The sequence below is a fragment of the Pollachius pollachius genome (assembly GCF_949987615.1).
Source record: "Pollachius pollachius genome assembly, chromosome: 1".
Taxonomy (NCBI): Eukaryota; Metazoa; Chordata; class Actinopteri; order Gadiformes; family Gadidae; genus Pollachius; species Pollachius pollachius.
This window is the reverse complement of record NC_136934.1, coordinates 21,732,907-21,754,982: the sequence shown is the minus strand read 5'-3', so window position 1 is coordinate 21,754,982 and position 22,076 is coordinate 21,732,907. Positions and strand designations below refer to the sequence as shown.

The window sequence follows — 22,076 nt, the reverse complement described above, 5'->3', positions numbered from 1 at the left end:
TAACTGTCTGTCTACCAGCCCGATTTCTTAGAACTGCTTGTCTGACTTTGTTATAACTGTTTGTGTTAGTGTGTGTGGCTGCTAGTTTGTGTCTTTGTGAGTGTGTGTGTGTGTGTGTTTGTGTGTGTGTGTGTGTGTACGTGTGCATGTGCCTGTCTGTGCGTGTCGGTGCGTTTGTGTGCATGTTTGTGTGCATGTTTGCGTGTGTGTGTGTGTGTGTGTATGTGTGTGTGTGTGTATGTATTTGTGTGTGTGTGTCCGTGCGTTTGTGTGCATGTCTATGTGTGTGCGCACCGTTGCGCACACACACGCTTCTTGTTTATTCTCAGCCATTCAGGTTGAAGATAAACAACAAGAAGGGTAGCGCTGAAACAAGTAACATTCAGATGGGTAACATTCAGGTCAGTATTCAGGTCAAACATACCCAGGTCACACCTAGCCTGGTGCTAGTAACGTAGCGCTAAGAGTTACTGGAGCCTCTTTAGAAGTCTTCATATTTTTCAAGATGGGCCCCATGAGTGGTAATAACGTCCTTAAGTGTTTTTTTATGACAGAGTAGCTCTGTGGGTTAATTTGGTTCTCGACTTCAAACTGATTCTGTGTTGTATTATGTTATAGGGGGTTATATTGTGTGTCTTTTGTGTTCATCTGTAGTGGTTCTATATGTGTCTTCTATGTGTTATTTGGGTTCTATAGATGTTATTTGTGTTTGTTAAGGGGGTTCTATAGTCGATTGGTGCCTTTATATGACCTATTGGATAACAATATATTCTTATATACTTATTTCCAGGATAATAATCATGGAAATGATAATAAAGTGTTTATACTGTACTCTTGAGTCTGAAAGTGGTACTTAATCTTAGGGTTATTGTATAAGGTGTCAGCTTGTGACAGAGGTCACTAATGTCCTTGTTATGATCAGGGTTTACAAGTGTATATATTAAGATAATTTGAAGTGTAATTACATTTTGCTATGTAGATAGATTAAGATAATACCAAGTACTAGGGGAAATCATGTATAAGGATTTAGTATAATCCTATTTTGACCTAATGGTACGCATCAGACATGGCGGTAAGTAATATAGATGACCATTTTACGATGTTCAGTATGAATTAACCTTGCGTAGGATAAGACCTCGTCCAGTCCGTCTTGTATTAAACTGCTTGGACTGCAAATCAGCTGAAACTTCTTGGTCTGAATCTTTAACTTTATTCAGGAGTATTCTCCTTTCAATCGTGGTTCTGTGAGTTAAGGGTGTTATATATGGGTTATGTGTGTTAAGGGGGTTCTATAGGGGTTATGTTTGTTAAGGGGGTTCTATATGGGTTATGTGTGTTAAGGGTGTTATATATGGGTTATGTTTGTTAAGGGGGTTCTATATGGGTTATGTGTGTTAAGGGGGTTCTATATGGTTTCTGTGTGTTAAGGGGGTTCTATATGGGTTATGTGTGTTAAGGGGGTTCTATATGGTTTCTGTGTGTTAAGGGGTTTCTATAGCCGTTATGTGTGTTTAGGGGGTTCTAAATGGGTTCTGTGTGTTAAGGGGGTGCTATAGTGGTTCTGTGTGTTATGGGGGTTCTATAGGTGTTCTGTGTGTTAAGGGGTTTTTATATGGGTTATATGTGTTAAGGGGGTTCTATAGGGGTTCTGTGTGTTAAGTTGGCTTTTGAGGGGTTCTGATAGTGTGAGGGATTTCTATATTAAGTCTGTGCGTTAAGGTGGTTCTATAGGGGCTCTGTCTGTTAAGTTGGCACTTTAGGGGTTCTATATGTGTAAAGCGAGTTCCACAGTGTTTCTGGTTAAAGCGGTATTTAAATAGTTTTGTTAAGGCGGTTCTATGTTGGTTGGTTGTTTTCAGATTGTCCTATCCTCTTCTATCTAAATTGTGTTAGAAATATGTAGTATAGAATGGAGTAAACGTTCAAAATGCTGCAGGAACATCCAAATATTGCTTAAACTGCACCAAAATCATCTGATTCGTACACAAAAACACCCAGCTTTTTGTTTTATTTTAGTCTGCATTTATGAATATTTTATGACTGATATAATTCTCTGTCATAGGCTAGTGATATGTCTAAAGATAGACGGTCGCTTTCTGATGATGTCACAGGAGGTAGAAAAAGATAGTGGAGTTGCATAGGGAGAAACCTTTTACATGATGATGTTGCTCACGTCTCTCTCTCTCTCTCTCTCTCTCTCTCTCTCTCTCTCTCTGTCTTCCAGATGTGCCGGCTGCATTCCAAATATGAGTCCCCCTCAGCCACAAGGTCTCTCCGCCTGGCCTGACCTTCCCGTGCAGCTCCAAGACTCCAGAACTTGGCACCGATAAACCAACGACCCCTCAACCCCGACTGTATGCCAACCTCTACATGAAATGGAACTCAAACATTTTCTCTGTGGCATTTGGTTTGTCCCAAAAACATAGCTGGAGTCCACCGCTCACATCCCCCCTCCGAGAGACGAGACCCTGCACGCCCCCTCGGAGAGACACCTCCACCTTCCGCCTCCTCCCCTGCCTGGCTACCAGCACCCTCCACCCACCATGTCGGAGGGGCTGCTGCAGGTGGAGATCCCCGACTTTGGCAGCAGTGTCCTGGGGAGTCTGAACGAGCAGCGGCTGCTGGGCCACTACTGCGATGTGTCCATCCTGGTGCAGGGCCAGGCCTTCAAGGCCCATCGGGCCGTGATGGCCGCCTCCTCGCTCTACTTCAGAGACCTGTTCAGCTCGGCGCCCGAGTCCTCCTCGTCCCAGGTGGTGTTCGAGCTCCCGTCCTCGGTTACACCCGCATGTTTCCAGCAGATCCTGTCCTTCTGCTACACGGGCCGACTCAGCATGGCCACCAGCGAACAGCTGGTCCTCATGTACACCGCCGGCTACCTGCAGATCCAGAACATCGTGGAGAGGGGCATGGAGCTGATGATGATGAAGGCGTCCTCCGCCTCCTCCCCGCTCTGCTGCGACTCCCAGGTTGGTGTGTCCACCAGGGTCTTGTTCAGTTCTATGGCTCAGGACCCAAAGTGGAGGATCCAGCCCGAGTCGGTGGGTCACAGGTTGACGACACACACTGGAATTGGTGCCCAACGCACGTTTGGTGATCCTTTCATTGACAAAAGTATCGCCGATTCCTGTGTGTTCGTAGTGGGGTCCCACGGATGCACTGAAATCTTTTGGGTCCCGAGATGAAAAATAACCCTGTTCTGAAGATGAGGCAGAGATCAATCCTATGTTGATAGAGTGTGTCCAATTGGACCTCTTTTTAACCATCACCATGGTAACGTCATTGATCAGCAGTGATCAGTCACTTCATAAGTTTCTTCATCTTGAATCAGACAAGTTCATCTAAATGTCAAGGTTTCTCATCTATAACATTCATTATGAAGTACTTTTCACAACCAGAAAATATTCTTCCACTATTTCTTAACTGAACCAGCATGCATGCATGAATTAATGCTATTATAAAGTATTGACATGCAAGTCATCCAAACTATTATCCATTGGAACGCTCAGTCATCGATTTCATCCCATACTCACTTCGATATTAAATACAAAAAAACATTTAAACGGCTGACATGCTGGATGCCAACTGAGTTTTACTGGTCCACAACAAACATTTAAAGACTGATATTCATTCTTGTTCTGACTATAGTCCGGCCTTGCCCCCCGGAGGGCACTAGATTGATCTGTATTTAATTCATGATTTAATGGATTGGTGGAATTGAATGGAACGCATCCCCCACAGACGGCCTCGGCGGAGGAGCTGAGCGGCTACGAGGCGTCGGGGGAACAGCAGCAGCCACAGCAGCAGCACCAGCGTCCCCAAGAGACGCTGCTCTCCTCCCAGCCGGCCCTGAGCCCGGAAGAACTGCTCCTGGCCGTCAGCAGAATCAAGCAGGAACGCGCCGACACGCCTCCCCCACCAGAGGAGATGGAGGAAACGACGGGAGAGGAGCGAGAGAAGAGGAGGTAATTGTGCAGAAACCCTCAGTTCAGGAACGGTATACTCAGCAGTCTGGAAGCGCAGCAGACAAGTCTGTTCAAGGAAGGCTGTTGGCAGCTCTGTCCAGTAACACATCAGAACCACATGTCCAGACACACTTTGTGTGTTTTTGAGTCTGTTGACACAAAAGGCTGTGATATTCACAATATGTCCTTGGTGTCGGCACAAATACAGCAGAGAGAACCAATTGGTAAGAGACTGAAATCCAAGAAAGAATTGTGGCAGGTTGCTTCTAGAAGAATGTTGTGGCTGGAATGCCATACCATTAGCCCCAATGTCAAATGCTTCCAAGATGCAAGTGTTTGATCTCCTCTCCTTGTTGTTCTGCTCCTAGTGATTTTTCCCCTCTCCTCTCTCCTTGTTGTTCTCCTCCTAGTGGTCTCTCCTCTGTCCTTGTTGTCATGTTCCTAGTGGTCTCTCCTCTCTCCTTGTTGTTCTGCTCCTAGTGGTCTCTCCTCTCTCCTTGTTGTTCTGCTCCTAGTGGTCTCTCCTCTCCTTGTCGTTCTGCTCCTAGTGGTCTCTCCTCTCTCTTTGTTGTTCTGCTCCTAGTGGTCTCTCCTCTCCTTGTCGTTCTGCTCCTAGTGGTCTCTCCTCTCTCCTTGTCGTTCTCTTCTTAGAGGGGACACTACGAGGGACATCCAGGCCACTAGGGGCAGTGCGTTGTGTTACCTTGGGGCTGGAGGAGGGTTGGTTCCGGGACTACAGTCCTATCTGCTGGCCACTGGAGAGCGCTCCAGCCCGGCCGGCTCCAGCCTACCCACCGAGTCGCCCCCCTCCCACCCTCCAACGGAAGAGGAGCTGGAGGACGACTACTACCCCCCCGGCATCTATGGACACATCTATGGACACCCAAGCAACCCCTACAGTACTGCCTCCCTCTATCTATTGTCTGTCTGTCTATCCCTTTCCCTTCTATTACTACATTGAAACAGTCAAAATTAAGTATCCACTTTTTTAAATCCTGCTGAAACTACACCTCTCTTTTCCCGGGTTAAGTCCAAGAGAAGATGGAGATGCTGCCCCTACCATTGGCTAATGAGCGGCGGCCCTGCGTGCTAATTGGTCGAGACACCATGGCCCTTCCTGCCAGCCTAGTCAGTCAGATTGGCTACCGGTGTCACCCCGCTCTCTACACAGAGGGAGACCCAGGGGAGAAGGTGGAGCTGGTGGCAGGTAAAACCTCATAACCACGAATCTCACTAGAACCAAACATTATACACACACTCAATAGACGTATTTCCGTGTGTATTAATGTGGGTTCCTGCCTATGCATGTTTGCGTGTGTGTGTGTGTGTGTGTGTGTGTGTGTGTGTGTGTGTGCATGCCTGAATGCAGGGTCAGGTGTCTACATGACACGGGGTCAGCTGATGAATTGCCATCTGTGTGCTGGAGTCAAACACAAGGTTCTCCTCAGACGGCTCCTGGCCACCTTCTTTGACAGGTATCACCACCACCATCTGGATCAGTACAGCACTAGGAAATCGTTACATTGTGATTATAGTCCTACTTAAACCACACTTCTTAACCTCCAACTTTTTACATTCAGAATTTACAAAGAGTGTTGCCTAATATCCTACTTCATTATATATAAATTTATTTTATATATATATATATATATATATGATCTATGTTGATGAATAATATTTCTTGTCATAGACGTTGAGAAAAGCAACGATTTACCATTTTGAATTTGCGTATGTTTATGGCAATGGTTTTTGTGTATGCTCGTTTGTGTGGATGTGTACGCATGTGTTTGTGCGCATGTGAGCGCACATACTGTTTGACGTATCCCTTCTCTGGAAGCTTCCTGTGTCTGCGGCGCTGCTTTACATAATGCTGCTCTGTCTGTCACACTGTCTGAGAACAGCAACAAGAACGCTGCCTATAGCAGCTGATTGGGTTATTATGGTTTCCATAGAAACACTCTGGCCAATAGCTGTGGCACAGGGATCCGCTCGTCAACCAATGATCCAAGTCGAAAACCCCTGGACAACAGAGTGTTAAACACAGTCAAACGTAAGACGCACACTACACCCACACACACACACTCTCGCACACACATACACACTACACCCACACTCTTGCCTGCACGCACCCACACACACAAACACACACACACACAACCGCACACTGTCTGTTGTGTCGCTTATATGAATGCGTAATATCGACGAGTATTTCTCACCTCCTCCCAACTTCCACTCCCTTTCTCTTCGGTCCTCCCCTCTCCTCTCCTCTCCTCTCCTCTCCTCCCCTCTCCTCTCATCCCCTCTCCTCTCCTCTCCTCTCCTCTCCTCCCCTCTCCTCTCCTCTCCCCTGCTCTCCAGTCTACTGTCAGAACTTCGCTCCCAACTTCAAGGAGAGTGAGATGAACGTGATCGCGGCAGACATGTGCACCAACGCCCGGCGGGTCCGCAAGCGATGGCTCCCCAAGATCCAGTCCCTGCTCCCAGACGGGCTACCGGCCCCCAGCCCCCACCCCCGCAAGGGTAAGAGAGGAGGAGGAGCAGGAGGAGGAGGTGGAGGAGGAGGAGGGGGGGGAGGAGGCGGGGCCCAGCGAGAGGCCAGCCCTGCCCCCTTTGAGCTTGATCTCCGGCAACTCAGTACCTCATATTTGGAGATGGAGACACCGCTGTACCCGGCGCCGCCCAGAGAGAGGGGGGAGGCGGAGAGAGAGCGGGAGAGGGAGCTAGAGAGGGCGAGGGAGAGAGAGAGGGAGGCGGCGCTGCTGCCACACCTGCAGTACGCTGGCTGTGGCGCGGGCAGTGAGGAGGGGGGGCTGTCTGGAGAGTCTGCCGTTCCTCATGAGACTGAGCTGAGCGCAGACTCCGCCCCACCCGCCAGCGCCTCCCCTCCGCCCGGAGACACCCCCTCCGCTCACAGGGGATTGGCCGATCAGGGCGATGGCGCGGCGGACCCTCTACAAGACAGCCAATAAGCTTTTGAATTGCCTCTGCCTACTACCTTTATGTAAATAACACAACAGCTACCTGTCAACTCCGACTGTGTGTCTTTCTATCGACCCGTCTGCCCGTTCTTCTGCTTGTCTGTCCTGACTCTTTCTTTACACCTGCCTCTCTGTCTTCCTATCTACCTATCTCTCCATCTACCTGATTCTGTCTCTCTTTCTATCTACCTGTCAATATCTCTGTCTACCTCTCAAGTCTCACTCTCAGCCCCTGTCTGTGTCAAACCCGTCTGTATGTTCGTCTACCCGTCTGTCTGTTTGTCTGTCTGTCCACCTGTCTGTCTGTCTGCTGCATGTTTCCGAGGCCCCTGCAGTCCAGCACACAGACCCTTAGAAGCCGGCCATCATTCAACCAATGCTTGTGGTGTCCCACTACCACCACTATGATGATGATGATGATGATGATGATGATGATGACGATGACGATGATGATGATGATGATGATACTGACAGCTCTGATGGTCAATCAATTAAAGCTTGTTGAGAACCCAATGGGTTGTCTGGATGGTTTCCTGTTCTTTGGAAAAGAGCTAGGTGACACTATGCAGAGAGAAATAATTGGCCAATGGCGCAGGACATCCCGGCTCTGCATATAGGTAAATCTTATTAAATTATATCCCCAAAGAAACTTTTCAATGTCACATACGTTTTCCGTTTAAGTCTTCCGTTCTCCGGGTATACAGAGTTGCTGGAGCAGGAGCGCCCTCTGTTGAAAGTGAGATTTATGATTAAAAATTAAAAATGTATATTATATATTTTTATTCTTCCCTTCTTACAACACAACATGTCCGGCAATAGGCCTAGAGCCCCTTAATTTTATCCTTCACACGCATTTCTCCAAAATATGGAAAATCATCACAACAATGAATTGTTGAAATGATTTTAAAAAGAATAAGAAAAAGCAGGAAACAAGTAGGCTACAGATGAATTCATTTGCCACGCAATTGAGGTTGGCTAAATAACTTATTTTATCAGTAGTATTTGTTCATAGGTACAAAATAGTTAGGAATTATATATTCTGGAAGTGCCTTTTCACGCAGGTAACATTTCCAAAGATTGTTTGCAACTTAATTTTAACTTTATGATTTTTGTCAAAATCATAAAGGTGCTTTGGCTCCTGTTGAAAGGTTGTCAGACACCAAACCCTCTACAGTTATTATGTTTAAAAGTGGGACCTGTTCAATTGAAGATGCTAATGTATGTTGCGTTGCACAGCGGACAGTAGACTTCAGTGGCACTGATGGCTGCTGGGACATGTAGTGTACATTCAGGCCAGATTGGCCTCCTAGATACTCCGATAACCAATCACAGCACAACAACACCCATGATGCTGCCGCTTTTCACCGCGCATGCGCACTCACAGTAACAAGACAGCTGATAACTCATCTATTATGCTACTTCGCTAAATAAAAAACCTTCCAGAAAACTACCCGACGATCACCGCTGGACAAACTTGAGGACAAAAAAAATAAAGTAAAACATGTCTCTTACCTAGTGCTACCGGAATGTCGCCGTAAATCGGGTCGATGTTTACATAACGTAGCGAATCCATAGGTGTCGTTTGGCGATCCTTGCTCACCGTTCGGCGCCTTGAAACAATGCATACAAAGCTCGGCTAGCAGCTAGCCTCGGCCGGGGTTATGGCTCTTAACGCTACCATATGCAGCTACAATACCTCCGCTAAATTCAGAAAACATATGGTTGAAATACATTGCACGTCTCACACACACATATATAATGAAGACATGGGCCAGGATATGCATAGCTCTGTGGTAGTTTAATGTGATTACATTATAGGTTGGAAGCTAAGCTTAGCTAGCGACCAAAGCTACTATATTGCAATGCATTGCCCGCCATCTTTTTAAAGCGATATAAATGGGATGTTTCGCTAGCTAGGAAAATACATGCATCCTTAATGCTTCGTCGATTTTACGTGTCTTGTGTTCCTATGAATTCCGACAATAACAAATCTTACAAAGCTGTAGCAGCAGAAGGTTCGTATTTGGTTAACTTAATTGTACATTAGCACTGTTTAGCATGAGAAGCACTGGCTAGCGTCTTAGCTGGACAGCCGCAGCGTGCATGCAGAGACACCAGATATTTTAGTGGTTTGATGTTTTCTAAGTGTACTCGTTGATGTTTGCTCGACTACTCGACTTAAATTGGCGGAAGCTTCTGAGGTTTGGCTCTTGGTTGTTGGCTAGCTGCAATGTGCTCTCTTTGGTACGGTGGTTTGCCTGCCGAATTCTGCACATCGTTTCAACATCTGTCCATGTTTTGATCTAGATTGTTGCTATTCTCCAATTTTCTCCGTTTATTCCTATTTTATACATGTTTCGCATTGGCTGTACTATTACTATACTACTATCAGTGTGATCTTAGCTGGAAATTTGCTACTGTTGTTATCGTTTTTTATCTTGTTATTTTAACGTTATATTCCTTGGTACCAGCAGTATTGTGTATGTAGAGACCCACGATTCAGATGTAGGTATTTTCTTTATATTGCTATTATAGCTTTATATCATACATTTTATATTACATTTTATTTTTAACTGAAACTAGTTTTGGCTCAGTAAGATTATGTCATTCAACACGCTGTGTATCGTTAGACCCAGGGAAACACTGTTTTGTTAGGAATCCTAGATTATATTGGCTCATCAAGTGTACACAGAGGTTAATAAGGGATATACTAGCACTTCCCAAATGTTAATGAGCAGAAGATTGTGGTCATGTTTTAGAATGTGTGTGTGAAGCTGTGCCAAGTTTATTTGTAGGTGTGCTAGGCAATGTGAATATGTACATGTTTGTGGAGTTGTGTTGAGCAATGTTTGTAACATCCTCCCTCCTGCTGTGCTACAGAAAGTGGACGGTCTGGCTGAGGTCTTGAGATGGGATGTTGCCTCCCCACTGGGAATAAGGAGGAAGCACTTCGGCAGGACTGAGATCCCTACCACCCATCTAGACAGAAAGTTGTCGTGTGCTGCGGTCCCTCCCCCCAGGAGACGACGCCGTTCGACTGTCGTCCAGCATGTCGGACGCCCCGGAGACCGCCCCCCCTACACCCCCGACACTCTCCAACCCCCCTCCCCCTGAAGTCACCAACCCTACCAAGCCGGGCAGGTAAGACACTAACTGAGCTCCCTCTAGACCACAGCACTGTGGTAGCACCAGTAGATGCTGAGCTCCCTCTAGACCACAGCAGTATGATACCACTATGGGAGGCTGAGCTCCCTGTAGGCCACAGCAGTATGACACCACCAGTCGAGGCTGAGCTCCCTCTAGACCACAGCAGTATGATACCACTATGGGAGGCTGAGCTCCCTCTAGACCACAGCAGTATGATACCACCATGGGAGGCCGAGCTCCCTGTAGGCCACAGCAGTATGATACCACCAGTCGAGGCTGAGCTCCCATTTGTACACAACATAGGTTTCTGGAATCAAGGAGAGAACCCCATGGGGCTCCATCTCCTTTTTTAGAGGCTATCTCTAAAAAGATGCAGTATGACAGGAAACTTGACAGAAGTAATGAGAAAAGGCTTCTATTCTCTTCTATTCACATGTTGATGCCAGCAGATCAGTTTTTGGCTTCCGATGTGTGCCAGAGCTGATTCATACCTACTGGGATCTCGTAAAGTTATTCAGTGTGGCATAGATCAAATAAATGTTCTTGTTTTATCATGTTCTGCTATTGTAAAACACAATAATTTTGGTCAGAAAAAAATTATCTTAGAATCAAAATTGTGTCCGGATAGGAACTGGATTAAAGATAGCCATGTGACTGCAAATTGGAAGGACAATGCTGCCCAGCCTCCCCTCTTTGGTTAAGATCTACACAATAGCTACATTGAAACTAAACAGCAGACATGCATAACACTGCATGTCCCCTGAGTTTACGGTCTATCTGTATATCTGTAAAACAGCTACGTGGGTGTGGTGTTCCCTCTGTTGCTCCTGCAGGAAAACCAACCAGCTGCAGTACATGCAGAACGTCGTGGTGAAGACTCTGTGGAAGCATCAGTTTGCCTGGCCCTTCTACCATCCTGTGGACGCCATCAAACTCTGCTTGGCCGTAAGTCCACACACGCACCCAAGTTATTTTATGCCTGCACTATATACTATATATTTCTAATGCAGTAATTTAGTAAAAAAAAAAAAAAAACGAGGTTTCTCAAGAATAAAAACACGCCCATCCATGAGGCAATCCATCAAGGTGTTATCTCCTCAATGAATTTTTTTCTGGTCCCCCACCATGGGAAAATTACAGACACAGTTACTGAAAATGGTTCAGCTCTAACTAGCTACTGTGGCAAAACTTATGTAGTACATGTTAATGCTAAATTACAATTGAAAGAGTCACCTAGTCGATAGACGTCTAACTGTTGACCTGGAGAGCTGTGGATTATGGAACCAAAGTCTTGAATAGGTTTGATTTAGCAGCAAGCAGATCAAAATTGATCTGTATAATCAATACTCGTGTTAAATGTTCAGTCGGTGCAAGGTTTGAATCTGTAAGGTTTGATGAGCAAAAAACGTTTTTCATTGCTTGCTTTTTCGTTCTTACAGTTTCATCATTTTTCAAGACTGTTAAATCATCAATGATCATTAAATCATTGTTACCTTTGATCTTAACTGGGGGGAATGAGGGGCAAACGTGTAATTGGGTACTCGTCAGGCCATCCGTAAACTATTATAAAAGTATTGTTTTCTAAAATCCTTCTGCGGCATGTTATGTTGCTATTTTGACAAAGTTGTGCACCAGGATACATTAAATATTCATAAACAGTGTCCGTTGTGCAGTCGTGCATTGTTGGTAAGGTTGCTAGTATTCCGGGAGTAAAGGTCTGACATAAAATCTGAAAGGGAAAATTATAGCAGCATATTTCTGCTGTGGGGTTGTATTAAAAATGTCAAGACATTTCAATAGCAGCTTATGCAGTTTGAAAGTCAGGTTGGTTTTTAACGTGGTTTGGTAAAAAAAGATGTTGGACGTATCGGCGGGTAATAAAAGACGACAGTCCCCATGTTTCTTGTGGTTTATACTGACCGTATTGAACCGATTTGCAAAAAATTAACATTTAACTTTGAACATTGTACTCACCAAACAATATACAACCCGGCCCTGCAAGCTCCGGGCTGTCAGTGTAGCGGGAGAGCTGTCTTGTGCCTCTCAGGAAGCAGATGCCATATCCTTCACAAGATCTGAGTCACAGCTACAAGTGAAGCTGGCAGGGTTGTGACGTGTTGGGTGCCAGTGTGAGGGTTAAACCTCTGGGCCGCTCAATGGGGCACGAGGTTGATTTGAGAGGGACTGGGTGACCTGTCTATTAAAGCACGAGTATAAACAACGCGACTCAGAAGCTGAAAACGGATGATGATAACTATAACAACAACTAAGATAGATATTTAATACAAATGATTTTACACCCAACAAAGTGAACCCTAATGCAACTTAAATTGAAGTGTGTGTGTGTCCCGGTCATTCACTGTCCCATAATGTTATATTTCCCCATAAATAGTATTCAATTCGCGTACTATTGATTAAATAATAGGGTTTCGGGCATACCAAAAAATGCTACACTAACGTCAACCAAGACAGTGAAAAAATCTCCAACAAGAACTCATCCAACTAACTAATTAAGCTAGTTTAATCAAGCTCAACAGGTTTTTCTGGCCACCTTTGTCTTTCGCATTACAAGCATTGCAGCCGGCCTTATCTCGGTCCAGTTTGCAAAAGTGTAAACAACCACTCTTGGACTGCATTTGGTCCGCCATTGGCCTGACTGTGTTGGAACGCGCCCCATGGACAAGCCTTGGCGTAGTCACGCGCTTGCTCTCTTTCTCTCTTACTTTTATTGTCGCCTATTCTCTCCCACCAGATACGCTCTCTGCCTTGGCACATAGTGGAAATTTGGCACCGATTTATTCATCTTGATTAGGTGCTCTGTAGTACCACGATAATTCAGTCAGCCCATTTAAGAGTTCTGAGTTCGATACCCAACCCTAGGGGACGGGGGTTTCAAGCCTCCTCTCCATGGAGCCATCGTTTGGTCAATATTTCTACCCAATAGGTGAATCTCAAAGGAGCCCTAACAGCAGCCTAACTGAACTAAATTCCCACTGGATACGTCTCACGTTTGAAAAGGTTGGATGGATATAAAATGTAGACTATTTAGACTGCTAGCTGTAATATCTGTCTGGACTATCACTGGGTATGGACTGGATGTTGATCATGATGTGTGCTTGCTAGGATTACCATAAGGTGATCAAGAACCCCATGGACATGGGCACCATCAAGAAACGCCTAGAGAGCAACTACTACTGGAGTGCCAGTGAGGCCATGCAGGACTTCAACACCATGTTCACCAACTGTTATATCTACAACAAGGTAAGACACACACATGCACAATGCCCTCTCTATGTTACCGCACCACAAACCAGGCATCACATTTAGAGTGGGTTGATGGGTATTTAGTGTGCCTTCTGTCTGTGTAGCCAACAGACGACATTGTGCTGATGGCTCAGGCCCTGGAGAAGATCTTCCTGCAGAAAGTGGCCCAGATGCCTCAGGAGGAGGTGGCTCTGCTGCCCCCCGCACCTAAAGGAAAAACCAAGAGTAAACCCCCTCTTCCTGCCACTACAGGTAACGGTCACTTACCGATCTGAGTAATGGAATCTCACCTAAGTGATGTAATCCGATCTGAGTAATAGAATCTCATTGAAGTGATGTAATCCGATCTGAGCAATGGAATCTCATTGAAGTGATGTAATGGAATCTCATGTAATTGATGTAATGGAATCTCATGTAAGTGATGTAAAGGAATCAAATTTTAGTGATGTAATCCCCTCTGAGTAATGGAATCTCATAAGTGATGTAATCCGATCTGAGTAATGGAATCTCATTTAAATTATGTAATCCGATCTGAGTAATGGAATCTCATTTAAGTGTTGTAAACCGATCTGAGTAATGAAATCTCATTTAAGTGATGTAATGGAATCTCATCTAAGTGATGTAATCCGATCTGAGTAATGGAATCTCATTTAAGTGATGTAATGGAATCTCATTTAAGTAATGTAATCCCCTGTGAGTAATAAACCTCATTTAAGTGATGTAATGGAATCTCATTTAAGTGATGTAACCCCCTGTGAGTAGTGAACCTCATTTAACTGATGTAATCCCCTCTGAGTAATGGAATCTCATTTAAGTGTTATAATTCCCTCTGAGATATAGAATCTCTTTTAAGTGATGTAATCCCTGTGAGTAACGGAACCTCATTTTATTGATGTTATTCCCTCTGAAATGTGGAATCTCTTAAGTAATGTAATCCAAGTAAAGGGTTCTCATTTATAGGAGATTACAAGGAGATATGTGTAAATTGCCACTCTCTTCCTCTCTTACCCAGATTCGACAAATTGTTGAGTTAGCATTTGCTTTACGTTATGGTAGCTTAGCTCCAGTTCATATGAGGTCAGGACACTTTTAATCAGTTTCCAAAGGTCTCGATTTGTTCAGAATAGTCGCTCATTCAAAATGAGTGCTTTAGGATTGTAGTTTGTCTGCAAACACAAAGATAATTTGGCGATATTTTCAGCGCTGTGATTATTGAGCTACCAGTCATGTGCCGCTGGCGCAGTTACATTATGGGCTGCTTCTGGCTGGGTCATCTAGGTGGAGGGTTACCTGTCAGCAGAGCATCACAGGAACCCTGATTATCACCTGAGTATGCCAAATGAACTGTTTGTAGATAAAGCACAATCTTGTTGTGGTGTTACTGGCACTCATTACGAATAAGCGACGAATGGGAACACACTGGAAATCTTTGGAAAGTAATTCAGATTGTTTTCCTCTCACTTGAAACAGATCTCGTCCAATGTAACACTGCCAGTATTGGAAGGGGCTAACAGAAAAGCTAATTCTAGCTGAGAATACTCCCCTTTTGGATGCATAATTATGTATTTGGAGTTAAAACAACTTGTATGAATCTGGGTAAAACAGGCAAACACTAAATAACAGATCTCAGCGTATCCCTGTTAATAATGTCAGCTCATCCAAGTAACGTAATCCCTTCTGGGTAATAGAAACCTATTTTAGCAATGGAATAAAATGTCAGTAATGTAACCCATCTGAGTAATGGAATCTAATTTTAGTGATGGAATCCCATCTGAGTAATGGAATCTCATCCAACTAATATTATTCAAACCAAACCATTTGTAGGGGAATCTGTTGAAGTCACAGCCAGCTGTAACTATCATATACATATAGTCCTGTTAACCCTCTCCTCTGTGCCTCCGTCTCTTGTCCAGTGAGCCAGGCTCAGGCGGAGTCCTCAGCCTCCCCTCCAACCTCCTACCCCTCCCCCTCGCCCTCCCAGACGCCAGTCATCTCGCCCACGCCCACGCCCACGCCCACTCCCACGCCCACTCCTACTCCCACTCCCACTCCCACTCCAGTCCAGACCATGCCCCCGGTCTCCGTGTCTACGCCACAGCCCACGGCAACCATCATGCCTTCTGCTCAGCCAGTCGTCAAGGTAACGACCACCCTTGTTCTCGCCACACGCAATCATTGAAAGACGTCACGAGTTTGACGGCTGCCAATGTTAGTGGACCTCTGTGACAAAGACAGACAAGAGCACAGTATAACCTGACTGTCCCGTCTTTCCTGTCCGTCTGTTTGTTGTTTCTCTGTGCGTGTGCGTGTGTGTGCGCGTGCACGCGTGTTTCCCCTCCAGAAGAAGGGCGTGAAGAGGAAAGCGGACACCACCACCCCAACCACCTCGGCCATCTCGGCAGGGCGGGCTGACTCCCCCCCGGCCCAGGACGGCGGCAAGCAGGCCAAGATGGTGTCGGCCCGCCGGGACACTGCCACGCGGCCCCCCAAGGCCAAGAAGGAGGGGAGTGGTGGGGAGGAGGCGAGCGAGGCGGGCCCCGCCGGCACGCCGAGCCGGAAGGGGGGGAAGCTCGGGGAGCAGATGAAGCACTGTGACAGCATCCTGAAGGAGATGCTGTCTAAGAAGCACGCCGCCTATGCATGGCCCTTCTACAAGCCTGTGGACGCGGAGGCCCTGGAGCTACACGACTACCACGACATCATCAAGCATCCCATGGACCTCAGCAGTGCTCGGGTAACACACACACACACACACACGCACAGAGGGTTTGGGCCTTTTTGTAAAAATATACCAAACCGTATTGAAACCAATCCCTGCCCCACATTTCTCTCAGTTCCACATGCATTAGTATGAGGGGATTAACCATTCTGATCTGTCTCTCTTTCTCCCCCCACCTCCACTCTCTCTTTCTGTGTTTCTCATCCAGAAAAAGATGGATAACCGAGAGTACAGCGACCCCCAGAGCTTTGCCACGGACGTCAGGTTAATGTTCTCTAACTGTTACAAGTACAACCCCCCGGACCACGAGGTGGTTGCCATGGCGAGGAAACTGCAGGTATACCTGCATGTCTCACCCCTCGGTCTGTCCTCCCTGTCTTTCTATCTGTCCGGTTACCCATCTGTCATTCTGTCTTGACCACTTGTCTGTCTGTTAGGCTTACCTTTCCGTTCTGTTTTTCAACTAGCTCTCTGAGACTGGTAGGCAAGTGTGGTGACCGTGTGTCGTTCGTCCGGCCGGCTGGCCTAACTTCCCGTCTCCCTGTGTGTCTGCAGGATGTGTTTGAGATGCGCTTTGCCAAGATGCCAGACGAGAGTTCGGAGGCAGCGGTGCCGTCCACCACCCCAGTGGTCAGTAAAAGCACCGCCTCCTCTGACAGCAGCAACAACTCCTCCTCCGACGAATCATCTGACTCTGAGGAAGAACGGGCCACACGATTGGCTGAGCTGCAAGAGCAGGTGGGTATGGCCTACTAGGCTTGGGACATCGCGCGCAATGTAGCAATCGTCCCATCGCGCCCCGAAGCCACCGCCGGCTGGTGATTCCATGGTGGGTGGGGCCGGGTTTTCCCTACCCAAGCTGCGTCGTGCTGCTTCATCCGACCTCGGCAACTCGCCAGAGAGTGCGAGCGAGCGACCGCTGTACATGCCGACAATATCGAGTCACTCCATAGAAATCTGACACAACATACGTGAAAAATACACATCCAACACTCCCAATTTCCCGGAAAAAAACAACGCGGCGATAGAAACACACGAGAACACATATCTGGCATTGAGAAAAATAATAATAATAATTAAGAGTAATACTAATTAAATCCATTGCCGATAGCATCGTCAATAAGCCCAAGCCTATGGCCTGCCCGTATTCAGCTGTGTAGAATAGCTGGATATATATATTCAGCTGTTCAGAGTAGCTGTAGCAGAACTAGCAGAGGGGAAGGTATGCATAAGGAAACGGTCACCAGCGTGACACGGTGCGCTTTTCGTGTGCTCCTTGTGTTTGAGGAGCACAGGGCAGACCGTTTCCCAGGGAGCGTCAGGTGGAGGCAGGAACAGGCAGTTGGTGAGCAGGAGAGAGTGGATGCAGCTAGCTCAGGGAGTGTTGCTAAAGGGTATGCCGTTAAAGGGTTGGTTGGTGTTTGTGTTTCTCTGATTTCCTTTCAGTTAAAGGCAGTCCACGAGCAGCTCGCCGTCCTGTCCCAAGCTCCCGTCAGCAAACCAAAGAAGAAGAAAGAGAAGAAGGACAAAGACAAGAAGAAAGAGAAGGACAAGGTGAACAAGGGAAAGCCAGAAGAGGAGAAGAAACCCAAGGCCGTCGCCCAGCAGGCCAAACCAGCCAATCAGAAGAAAGCTCCGACCAGGAAAGCCAACAGCACGGTGACCGCCACCAGGTATGAGCACCGTCCGAGAAACGATGAATGCAGACTCTCCTCTACTATTGTATTGAGCACCTTCAGCATCCGACCAATGAGAATCGCTCCCTCCAGGCAACCCAAGAAGGGGTCCAAGGCGGGCGGCCCAGCCAACGGAGAGGAGGGGGAGGAGCCATCGCTGCCCATGTCCTACGACGAGAAGCGACAGCTGAGCTTGGACATCAACCGTCTTCCCGGGGAGAAGCTGGGCCGCGTGGTGCACATCATACAGTCCAGAGAGCCCTCGCTGCGGGATTCAAACCCCGACGAGATCGAGATCGACTTTGAGACGCTCAAGCCGTCGACACTCCGAGAGCTGGAGCGCTACGTCAAGTCCTGTCTGCAGCGCAAGCAGAAGAAGCTACTGCGTAAGGGCCTCCTCGTGTGTGTGTGTGGGGGGCTGTGTTGGTCTGTGTGTGTCTGTGTGTGTGTAAATCCTAGGAATGTGGATCAATACCCAAGTACTGAATTTGGAAGGCACTATTCGTTGCCCAAAAGCTCCAATAGAGTAAAATCCAAAAAGTGTTTTGGTAGCCGGTTGTTATGGAGGTTTGCAGTAGATAAATATGGCAACTAGAAAGAGTAGCGTGTGGATGTATTTTGATAAAATCAATCAGTCTTATTTCATTACTCTATCATAAAAGTAAAAATTTGATGCTTAATAATTATTCTTTGTGAATTATTATTATTATTATTAATAATTAGTATTATTTGAAATGCCCATCCCTAACAGATCCTAGTCAAGACGGTATGGTTGTATTGACACTGCTTCTGTTTCTCCCTCTCTTTCAGAGAAGGCAGCTGGGGGCGTGGCATCGGCGGGCGGGGCTAGCCGTTTGAGTGGCAGCTCCTCTTCGTCCTCGGATGACAGCTCCTCGACAGGCACCTCCTCTTCCTCAGACTCTGACTGAAAGCACACACAAATCAAACACACACACACACCCACACGTGCATTCTAATGCTAAGTTTTATACTGTAAAAAGACCACACACATACAGAAATACATATATATATATTAACACACACACACAAACACATGCAGATATGCAGACACACAAATACATACGTGGCCAGATTGGGAGACTGTGTAAATAGGCTGAGCTGTTTTTAGTTCCTAGTGTCTTTTATTGAAACCTAGACAGACAGACGCACCCGACCAGACGTGCAGGACAGAGCGAGAAAGACGGACGTAGAGGAAGGAGCTCTCCTCGATGCGACATGACCTACCGACCTGTTGACTGACTGTCTGACTGAGGGAAAGGGGGGGTGGGGGTGGTGGTCTTTCCTTTTTGTTATTTTTTCTTCCCATCATGATTTGCCCTCCGAGGAACACTGAACCTTGTTGCTGTGGAAACCAAGATTTTTTTTTTTTCCTCTCTCTCCTACTGGGATGGCCTGCCCAGACCTCTGAAAACATTCCAGAGCCAGCAGTAGGTTGTCACATGAGCAAACAGACTCACCACAGGGTGGCGACATCACAGGAAGGGGTGTGTCCACACCCCCTGTCCTCCTTCCTACGCCCGTCCCGCAGGCCTCCTCCTCGCGGCTCCTCCACACGACGGCGGGGTCCTCGGGAGCGCCTTCATCAGAATCCTCTTGGGGGCACATGTGTGTGTGTGTGTGTGTGTGGCTCTCACCAAGGCCGCATCGCAATTTCAGCTTGTTGGAAATAAACTGCTCTTATTGGCAGAGCTGTGCCCGTGCAACACAGGTCATGTATGTGTGTGTGTTTGGTTGGTATGCGTGCAGTCGGGCTGGGCTATGATTTTTTTTTCCAAGGCCCACACATTGCCCCTTGTATCTGCTGTCATGGAAACAGTGAGCTGCCTCGGATTTGGTCCGCATTACCCACAACTCCCTCCTGTTTCCTGCATCGATGCAGTGCTAGCCGATCAAATCATCTCTCATCTCTACCACCCTCGGCCTGTATGTCTTTGAGTTGGGGCTAGAAGCCCTTGGGTTACCCTTTGACCTCTGTGTAAGAGGGAATCTGTGGATGCTCTGTCCTGTGTTGTTGTGGAAACCAGAGCTGGTCAGGATTATTATGGGCTGTCATCAGACTTGCCAGACACGTTCAGACACTAACACCCCACCCTCTCCCCCTTTAAAAAAAAAAAGTCCCTTCCCTGCATATTCACCTCTTTGTTTTTAGTTGATGGTCGAGCGATGACTATGATAATAGCTAATTTTTGTATTTTAATAAGAAAGCTGAAAAAAAGTTTTGTGTATTTGCATGCACTCCGGCTGTACGTTTCTTCTGTCTGTTTTGAGCACTGTAAAGTAGCCGTACGCTTAGAGGGACGCTCCGCTCGCTAGAGTAGAGACAGACACGCAAAACCAACTAGTCCAATATTTGATGTAATTACTTATATGGGATCCTTATTTTCTGAGTTTCTTTGTTTTCATAAATAAACACATAAACCTACCCCAGTCTCGCTCCCTTATGCACACATAAAAACAAATGGTTTTGATCATGAAGATCACGTGAGTAAATTAATTTATTGGAGAATTCATATTCAACCGCCAACGATAGTCGCACCACGAAAGGTGGTGTTTGATTAATACTAATAGAGCTTTGCGACGTGTTAAATGAAAGGTGGATCCTATATAAATCTTCAGCTTGATTGACTGCCACTGCCGCGTGTTAGTGTTACCATGACAACCGGATCGGGACAGGCGCCTTTTCTCGATCCGACTGCTGCTGCCGCCACCCCATCCCCGAAGTTCATGAATACGAGTACATCCACAAACACCAGGCTCCCGAATAATTCATAGGTTGGAAAGATCGGCGTGTTAGACTACATGATGAGGCAGATCTTGGACCTGCTGCCCTCCGTGGGAACGACCCCGTCCCCTAAGGTCTTCCTGTCGCGGACCACCACGGCCTGGTTCCCGTGGCTGCTGTACCAGGCGGACTGGCTGCGGCTCAGGTAGTTGGCCGGAGGGCCGCTCTCCAGCTCCGTCTGCTGCTGCTGCCAGATCAGCAGCGAGGTGTCCCGGTACCGGAGTCGGGCGTAACCCTCCGCCAGAGCCTTCCGGGCTAAGGGAGGTCTCTCCTCCGTGGTGGGAGCCTGGTTCACTTCGGCACCACCGAGGGAGTCATGGGCTAAGGGAGGTCTCTCCTCCGTGGTGGGACCCTGGTTCACTTCGGCACCACTGAGGGAGTCATGGGCTAAGGGAGGTCTCTCCTCCGTGGTGGGAGCCTGGTTCACTTCGACACCACCGAGGGAGTCATGGGCTAAGGGAGGTTTGAGCTCCGTGGTGGGAGCCTGGTTCACTTCGGCATCACCGAGGGAGTCAGACATCGCAGCCCGGGACGAGGCATGGTGACGGGGGTCACGGTTCTCCTCACCGAAGCGGGTTACCGTTTAGGCACAGAGCACCAGAAACACACGTGAACTCCACTCATCAGAGAAACGTTAAGAGCTCTTCTGGAAGAACCAATCGAATAAGATCCAGTGAGTTACCTCAGAAACTGCTACGTCGGCGGACAGGCTGAGATTTAAATGCCGTGGCGTCGTCGTCGTCAAGCAGTTGATCCGTTACCAAGCAGCTCGGATATGACCGTTTCCTTTCCAACTCGTTAAAGTACAAGATAATTAAGCGAGAGATATCACACATTTGAATCTTTGACTTGTGGATATAAATAAAATGTACAATAAACGAAAACTAGAAGCCAACAAAACGTTAGCATCCGTTCCAAGAGAGCCAAATTATAACGGTGAATACAACTTCCGGTTTGAATGGGCATCTTTATTTCAAAATAAAAGTCCTCACATATGGGAGTGAAAGCTACGTTGTAATGTAAAACATGTGGCCAATGCCCTAAGAAAGAATGCATGTTAAACATCATAATTTCGATCTGGTGGGTATTTCCCTCTGCACTTCGTACTTCCCTTTATAACCTAGTAGGGGTTAAACTAAGGATGATTTTATAAGTGGTGGTTGTTTATAACATCAGGTGCATAAATAAAATACTGTAACAATATATAATGTGTTGTAGTGTAATTTTTTGCTGCCATGGTTATGCCTTGTAAAAGCTATGATTTTCCAGTGTCAAGCAGCAGCAGTCTAGAAGAACAGCTGGGGGTTGGTTCTGCAGAAAAGGGCCATGATGTCTATTTTTAACACAGCTACTCTGAGAGAGTCACATTCTGACTCTCTCTAACCCCCCCCCCCCCGATTTCCTCCCTCTCTCTCTCTCCCTTTTCCCTCTCCGTCTCTCTTCCCCCCTCCTTTCGCTCGTTCTCTCTCCCCCCTTTCTACCTAACTCTTCCCTCTCCCCCACTCTCTCTCTGCCGCCCACCTC

At 46.9% G+C, this 22,076-nt stretch overlaps 3 protein-coding genes across 6 annotated transcripts; 2 read left to right on the top strand and 1 right to left on the bottom strand.

Moving 5' to 3' along the window:
• Positions 1–2,543: 2,543 nt before the first annotated feature.
• On the top strand, positions 2,544–6,934 carry LOC307089215 (nucleus accumbens-associated protein 2-like; the record flags this gene model as incomplete). Its single annotated transcript, XM_079755383.1, has 7 exons — positions 2,544–2,969; positions 3,742–3,965; positions 4,617–4,864; positions 4,996–5,172; positions 5,335–5,440; positions 5,918–6,015; positions 6,324–6,934. The coding sequence occupies 7 exons, from the start codon at positions 2,544–2,546 to the stop codon at positions 6,932–6,934; spliced, it is 1,890 nt and encodes a 629-aa protein (XP_079611509.1).
• Positions 6,935–8,330: 1,396 nt separating this feature from the next.
• On the top strand, positions 8,331–20,192 carry brd3b (bromodomain containing 3b). Of its 4 annotated transcripts, none has more exons than XM_079736600.1 (12): positions 8,331–8,437; positions 9,824–10,084; positions 10,924–11,035; positions 13,214–13,351; positions 13,459–13,606; positions 15,268–15,494; positions 15,699–16,088; positions 16,282–16,410; positions 16,629–16,811; positions 17,520–17,746; positions 17,843–18,135; positions 18,560–20,192. In XM_079736600.1, the coding sequence occupies exons 2-12, from the start codon at positions 9,993–9,995 to the stop codon at positions 18,676–18,678; spliced, it is 2,058 nt and encodes a 685-aa protein (XP_079592726.1). In that variant the 5' UTR covers positions 8,331–8,437; positions 9,824–9,992; the 3' UTR covers positions 18,679–20,192. The 4 variants fall into 4 exon arrangements, with proteins under 4 accessions (XP_079592726.1, XP_079592727.1, XP_079592724.1 ...); XM_079736601.1 differs by having other exon boundaries at positions 15,696–16,088; positions 16,629–16,703; XM_079736598.1 differs by having other exon boundaries at positions 15,696–16,088.
• Positions 20,193–20,349: 157 nt separating this feature from the next.
• On the bottom strand, positions 20,350–21,454 carry brd3os (BRD3 opposite strand). The gene has a single exon (XM_079743330.1). It carries the CDS (start codon positions 21,070–21,072, stop codon positions 20,566–20,568), a length of 507 nt encoding a protein of 168 aa, XP_079599456.1. The 5' UTR covers positions 21,073–21,454; the 3' UTR covers positions 20,350–20,565.
• Between the last annotated feature and the right edge of the window lie 622 nt (positions 21,455–22,076).